At 40.6% G+C, this 7,772-nt stretch overlaps 1 protein-coding gene across 4 annotated transcripts in view; it reads right to left on the bottom strand.

The window, feature by feature from the left end:
- col8a1a (collagen, type VIII, alpha 1a) overlaps positions 1 to 7,772 on the bottom strand; it is a 50,514-nt gene that overhangs the window by 30,912 nt on the left and 11,830 nt on the right. Inside the window, exon 1 of one of the 4 annotated variants that reach the window (XM_054786352.1) lies at positions 5,742 to 5,804. The exons of the other annotated variants lie outside the window; for them this stretch is intronic. Within the exon in view, the coding sequence (XP_054642327.1) occupies positions 5,742 to 5,778 (37 nt within the window). The 5' untranslated portion in view covers positions 5,779 to 5,804. Of the gene's footprint in view, positions 1 to 5,741; positions 5,805 to 7,772 lie in introns of those variants that run through there. 4 annotated transcript variants of the gene reach the window in all.

A 7,772-nucleotide genomic window follows, 5' to 3' on the forward strand; every position in this document is an offset into this window, starting at 1 on the left:
CTGCATGTTGACTTGCGAGCGCATCGTTAGCTGTGAGACAGAATTATTTAGCTCTGCTGCTAGAGTTACCTGCTATAGCGCTTATCGCAAATTACCAGGCCAGTCTGTATTTTTAGGTAGGGTGACCAAATCTGCTGTTTTCTGAGGACATGTCCTGTTGTCACATCCTGTCTTGGTGTTGATGAAAATGTCCCGGTTGTCATTGTTTTTCATTGGGCCATTTAATTTAGCAACATTAGGGCACTAATGTAATGAAAGACGCTGCTGTGTAGCGAGTTTTTCAGATTAGGGTTATTAGGGAATTGAATTCGATTAAACTTCAAGTAGCATTTGAGTATCTCACTGCTGGGGCGCTGTCCTGGTTTTTAGGTGTCATTGCTAATGTTAGCTGCTAGCGCTAGCTTCAAGTTGACCGACTAGCACGCCATCAGCTGTGAGAAAGAGTATTTTGCCGCCACTGCTAAGGTTGACTAGCCTACAGTAGTTTGGAACAGGAGGAGATTCTGAATTTGGGTAAAGCAACCTCCTCAAGCCTTGTTGGAGGTTTGCACTCTGCGACCTGACTTCCTTGTCTTCTTGTTAGTGTTTCCACACTCAATGAACCCTTCAGCTGTTCTCACATTAGACTTCATCTTGCTTGTTCGCCGATGCTGTGTGAAGCACTTACTAAATGTTATTCTTTTCAAAAGGAAAAAAATAAATAAATAGAGGCTGCTTACTTACAATGAGCTCACTCCATACTCGGAAAGCGGTGCACGCATCATGGTTTCTATGAGCCGTATGGTACTCGACCAGCACAAAAGACAGTATTTAACGTGTGGGGGAGAACAGTTAACGTACAGTTTCGGGTGGCCCCCCAATACTTGATGTTATTCCAGCCGACACTCACTCACCATCATCAAATGCCAAACTAAAAGCTGCCAGATTCAATATAAGGCAGCTCGAAATAAGTTTCTTTGTATATTTACACTACTAATGATGGCAACATTGAAAATGGCCCAACTATTTGTGTTATTGGTGATTGAGTAGTGGAAGATTTCCGTCTAATAACAACAATGGAGGAACTGGATGCAGGGAACTTTCTATTTCACTATTGGTCTCCAACACTTGATTTTTTTGGGCTTTGAAAGAAAGAAGCTCCAGAACAGAACCTTGTGGTGCTCCCCGTGACATTCTACTCTGTGCATCCATTAAATGTCGGAGAACATTAAGGCGGTGTTGAGCAGCATGATTTGCTGACATTTAAAAAAAAAACACTTCCCATAGGATGCAATGGAAATAGAATTGATCTGTTCCAGGGTCAAGCTGTGTCCAACCCAAACTGTACAAGCACTAGGTAAGATTTGAACAGTCTTTACTGTTGTACAAGTGTAAAAACTAGGGCTGTCAAAAATAGGGGGCTAGTGGTGGTAACTAATTTATTTCATTCCGTCATTTTTTGTAGTCTAATTAACGCATACGTGTCACGGCAAGCCACGGCTCTCCGTGTAGGTGTAGCTCCTCACAGAGTCACACAGAGTCTGATGATCTTTTAGAACTTCATTCTGACCTGAACACATCAACAGCAGTGCAATTCCAACACCATACAGTATATGTCCCTCCAACTCAAACAAACACGTCTCCAGTCCATTCGTCATTGCAACAACACTTCCTCATTGTTGCTAGACAGACTGCGAGATGCACTCAAAACATCACAACAGCGTCTTCATTATGCGTGTATGTGTGGTCTAAATAAACAGAAATGCAAAGAAAAACAGTAAGTGGATATTCTTACCAGCATCATTAAATTTGCGGATGACACTACAGTCATCGGACTGATCACTGGTGGTGTTCAAACATCATATAGAAGAGAGGTGGCGGACCTCATATGTTGGTGTCACGATAACAATCTCCATCTCCATCTCCATCTCAATACAAGAACAAGGGAAAAGGAGCAGCATAGACCCCTGTTTATTGATGAGACTGAGGTGGAGAGGGTGAAAACCTTCAAGTTCCTTGGCACACACATCAGCGAGGACCTCACCTGGTCTCACAACATCCAACAAATACTGAAGAAGTCCCAAAGGAGACTGTACTTCCTGAGAAGACTGAGGAAATTTGGCATGTCCACCACAATCCTGAGTTGCTTCTACAGATGCACTATGGAAAGTGTCCTTACCGCCTCCATCACTGTTTGGTACGGTAACTGTACAACACGTGATAGGAAGGCACTCCAGCGGGTGATCAACACCTCACAGAACATTGTTGGGGCAGCCCTCCCCTCACTGCAAGACATTTATAAATCTAGAGTCCTACGAAGAACACACAACCTCATCAAGGACAGCACACATCCACAACACTCGTTATTCACACTCCTACCATCAGGCAGACGCTACAGGAGTTTGAAGTCCAGGACCACAAGGCTGGCAAACAGCTTTTACCCACAGGCCATCAGGCTTCTCAACGAAGCACTCACACACGCCGCAGCACGCAACACACGCACACACTCATAACACTGAACATATTATTGTTGCGTTTAATTTGTTGGTATTAATGTTTCTTCTGTTCTTATTCATTTTCTTGTGTTTTCTTTCTTTTTGGGAGAATAAACAGAACAAGAATTTCATTGCGTAGTATAACTACCTGTTTTACTGTGCATGTGACAGTGAAACTCTTGAATGTTGAACTCTTAATGCAGAGGTACAATTTGCTGCATTTAAGTATGCTCGGAAATCCCACAAAATTCACTCAAAACATGTGAATTCAACTTAAACGATGTGGTGTGTTTCAATGCAGCTCCTCATTGCCCATAATAACAGCGTTAAAGTCTCATTCAAATATTCTGCTATTAAAGAAACTAGCGTTAGGTAAATAGATTTTCAGACATGTGTGCCATCTCTTAACTTGATTTGAATTTGAAGTTCATTTGGTGCTGTTAACACATCCAAATATACATAATCCTGCTCTGTCATCTATCTTTCTTTCAATAAACTACAGTAAAAATGGGCATACTTCAGACATGGTGCGACATGATGATTAATCATGATTAATTCATTTGAAAACCGTGATTAATCTGAATAAAAATGTGAATCATTTGACAGCCCTAGTAAAAACACTACATTATTTTCAATATTACAGTATATACAACTGAAATTGCACACAAAAAAAGCCCAAAGAAAAAGAAAAAAACACTTGCACATGTTTAAGTGTAAAAATAAGTTAAGCACTGTAAATTAAAATTGAAGCATTTGTGCAATCACCGCTTACTTTGACCACTCTTGGAAGGGTATGTGGCAGATGTGTGGTACTGTGTGTGCCTGGGAGGTGATTCTCTAACAAGAAAAGCACATCCCGCTTTTCTTTTTCTACGATTAATATGGAGTTTAATGTCACAGCCAGGACAGAGCACCTTTGTTCGCTGCGCTTACATCACAATAAGTTCCATTTCCAGTTCTATGGTCGTCATCACACTTTCTCCCTTTTTGTTATGACAGGCAGGAAAAAAAAAAAACATCTAAAGAATTGCAAGATTATTGTGGTTTAACAATTTTTGGCTGCAGCTCTGGGATCGAATTCAATTGCTCACACGGAATGCGCACCTAATGAGTCTGCTTCCAGTGTATGGCGTGTATAGCCCATTACTGTACGACATCCGTTCTCAAGCTGTGGCGTGAGAACCACCGGTGGAACATGGGCTCCATCAAGTGGTACAGAGGAAGAAAAGCTGTTTTGGAATAAATATAAAACTACATGGGAAATATATATTTTACATGAAATATGTACAAAATATTTACACAAACACTAAATGAATTCAAATGACAAGGCAATGAATTACCTGTGAGCACAAGCCACGTGTTCAAAGCTAAATAAAAACGGTGGCACTTGCAAAGCAAAATAAAATTTGTTGTGGTACTTGGTGTAAAAAAAAAATATATATATAGAATGTATCACCACATAAAAGCGCTTAGTCTGACTTTTCACTGACAATGTTCCGCCTGCCAATCAATCAGCATCATGTTCTTGCTCGTTAGCACTCAGGGAAACTTGACAGTAAAACATACACAAAATGTAAACGATCCACATTACACCACACATGCACATACATATGCATGTGTCTATGTGCATATACTGTATAGGCGAACCTCCACATTGCGTAGCTTATTCATTCTGTCACAGGAGGACAAAACATCAATGCAAATCGTACCAAAAATGTTGTCCGTTTAGAATGATTTCTTTAAGCGAGATTCCATGAACATTCGCGATCCTTCCTTCCACATGCTGAACGAGACGGACTGATGAATGCAAGTCTTTTTTTTTTTATTTTTTTAAATCTTTGTGTCTTTGAATAATAAATGAATTTATACTCCCTGTGTACATTTGAGGCTCGCGCGGACGAAAAGAAAATAGACAGCATCTGGACAAGGAATGTGTGCAGATAGCGGAGAATGGAGCTGACTGAGGCTCGCCGTGATCGTGACGGTATACCTTAGGAAGGCAGACACCTTGAATTACAAGGAAGCAAAACATCATGGAAAGTCAATGAATCAGTTGCTGAGTCAAACGTACCTTTTAAAGTAACACTTTAACTGTCGTACAAGAGTAAATGTAAGTTCAACACTAATAGAAATAAAAGAAAGTAAAACTATGCAGCATTTGAGGATGCTGGATAGACATGTAATGTTATATGTCAGGGGTCGAGAACCTTTATCCTCAAAAAAGCCATTTGGGCCCGTTTCCCCCAAATTAAAACCCACTTCAAAAGTAATTAATCAATAAATGATCTGTTTTGTGGTTGACTATGACCTAATGTTAAGCCATAGTATCAGTGTAACGGATGCCAACCTGTGAGGCTGTGCAAGTGTACGTTGGTAAACCTCACTCCCTCTGCCTTGAGAGCTGCGCTGAACACGTGGTTGGCAGTCCAGCCTTTTGGCCGTGTGCTCAGCGCTCTCGCCTCCCATTACAAAGGTCCTGTGTTCGAGCCCCGGTGCGGCCGGTGTGAAGCAGGGCGGGTTAAATATCTAGTATTCTGGTCTGTCAGGGCTCTGATTATGTTAAAAACACGTATTTAAAAAGTCATAAACAGGTTTTCTATGCTCTAACTATAAAAATATTTTGTTTATTAAAATTGAATCGTACTTCACAGAAATTCACTTATTGTCTAGTCTGGTCGCGATAAAGAGGAGATTACTGGGATTCCTTCAGCGCGTTCCTTTTCTGTCTTTCTGTTCCTCCTGGCAGAGTGATGAGCCACACCTGATGCCAAGTGGCAATTATTCATGTTTCTTAAGCCTTCTCTTAAGGCTTCTCCACCGATTTCAGATCAACATTTGCAATAGAAGTACTGTATCACATCAATTAGCTTCTGTTCCACTACCACTTGCTTTAGTTGCTATTGTTCATGAGTGACAAAGGAAGCGAACAAGACAAATAGTTGACCAGCGTCATGGTTTCTCACCGAGTTGACTCACCAGAAAACAAAATGTATTGTATGGAGCCACATCGAGGGGGAAAGACGCCATAGGATGGTAACAAAAAGCAATAGCAATAAAGTGAGGGCATACATGATGCACAAGGCTGCCAAAACAGGTCAAATAGATGTGCTTACTAACTGCCAGCAACCATAAGAAGTACTTCAAAACTGGAAAGGTTGGCACAGCAACTAAGCTAGCATTATCCGCTGTCTTTCTGCTGCAGCCGCATGGTATGACATGCAATCATACATTTACATCAGTCAATACAAAGAAAAAAAAAACACTTACAGCCCTGACACAACCCATGGGGGACAAAGCGGACCATGACCAAAGCAAAAGATGCAGTCCAGACTCTTCATTCACTCTCATCATCAGATCCCAGTCAGTATATCCTGTATTTTATCATCCTGCAAAAGAGGAGTCACAACAAATCTGTGCACCAGAGGACTTCTTTCCAAGAGGCAACGACAGCCAACGACATCATTTATCGTCACCTGCCATTTTGAAAGGTCAAAGGCTGATTATTTAGTCTTCCTGTAAAAGCAGCTTATTTTCCTCCTGTTCTACTGACAGCCTGCAGGGAAAAAGTGAGGCCTTTTGGTAAATCGTCTGTGATGTATGTACGTGTGTGCACTGGGGGGGTCAGAGACCACCAGCCATGATCTCCCATGAAAAGGAAAGAAAGATGGTGGACCAAAACAGTAAAAAGTGGCTGAAGGAAGGTAGGAAACAGGTTGTGGCGAGTTGGGACAAGGGGGTGCAGCATGTAAATGTATGGAGGCCATGATGGATGGAGGATGACACATAGCTTGCATGCAACCATACGCCCATTGGGACACGCGCACACAAAAAGAGGTGCTGGTTCGCAACGAACTGAGCCACATTGGTTCGCAAGGGCAAAGCAGCATTGTGGCACACAAGTGTAAAAATAAGTTAACTAGTGGGCAATAAAACCAAAATAAAGTAAAACTATGCTGGCTTTGACACCTGATAGACATGCAATGAAGATGTTCCAAATGCATATGCAGTATATTTGAATAAAATAATAGAAAACACACTGGAAAATACATACAAAGAAAAATTGTCCCTAAAAATGTAAATGAATAAAAAAAAATTTAAAGCAACAAAAATCTGAAACAATTGTATAACGTATTTTTTAAAAAGTACTAAATAAAACAAAATTAAAAACTTGGAAATGAAAAAACAAATGCATTCTTTTTTTAAATTTTGGCACACAAACGGGAGCGAAGAAATAAAATGGAAACAGGAATCGGACGTCAGGTACGTCGCCCGTTTTTTATGTCATCAGCGTTTGACTCTCAAAAATGTTAACACAAAACACGTTTTAAGAGTTTTACAAATACAGTTTTACATGCATAATGTCGTCATAGATGCATCTAAATGATGGATGAAAGGGCTAAATGAACATTTAAGGTTACTTTCACCTTCATCGAAGACGCGACTGTTCCCCTGTGGCAGCGAGATCAACACGCACACCGCCATCGTGTTTTATTATGAGTTATTTCTTGACTTCAATAGTCTATGTCACCTTCTTTATCAAAATGCTGCCACTTGCAACTTTGCAACTTCCTTTTTGGGTTACAGTATTGAAGTGAGAAACACTATTTAATTCAAGAAAAATCTAATGGCAAAACAGGAAGGTGTTCTCAAGGCACTGACTTGATCACAACTGGACTGTTCAGGCTGTCTTAGAAGATGTTTCGCCTCTCATCCGAGCAGGCTTTGTCAGTTAATGCTCAGTGACTCGGTGGGACAAACACTCGTCTGACTAGATAGGGGACTAGCAGTCCCACAGCTCATACTCAAGCTAGTCCCTGTCCAAACAAATGTACCTTTATTTTTTCCATGACTGTATATATTTAAATTGTGGTGTGCAGGCTCCATCTAGTGGTACTCAGGAACACCACAGATTTTATTTTATGGAAATGCACACATGAAATAATCATACTAATAAAAATGTATGAACCAAGGATCAACTGAAATAAATGTTCCTTTTGTGAAGTAATAATGTTTAACTCACCTAAGCCGAAAGACATAACAAAACAATTACCAGCGAGTACAAGCCATATGTTCCAAGCTACCATACTGACAGGAATATATCAATTAGTGTAGACTTTTCACACTGGGCTCTAAGTGCCGTTGTTTTTCCACGCTCTCACAACAGACTTGGTGATGGGCCGCCATTTGTTGATGGCTGCTTTACACCCTGACTAGAAGTCTTTTTCATACTGTTATGCAGCTAAAAAATGCTGCACTTTAATACAGTATTGTTTTATACGTTATACAATTGTGATGGCA

This window comes from Dunckerocampus dactyliophorus, chromosome 9 (genome assembly GCF_027744805.1).
Source record: "Dunckerocampus dactyliophorus isolate RoL2022-P2 chromosome 9, RoL_Ddac_1.1, whole genome shotgun sequence".
Classification (NCBI taxonomy): domain Eukaryota; kingdom Metazoa; phylum Chordata; class Actinopteri; order Syngnathiformes; family Syngnathidae; genus Dunckerocampus; species Dunckerocampus dactyliophorus.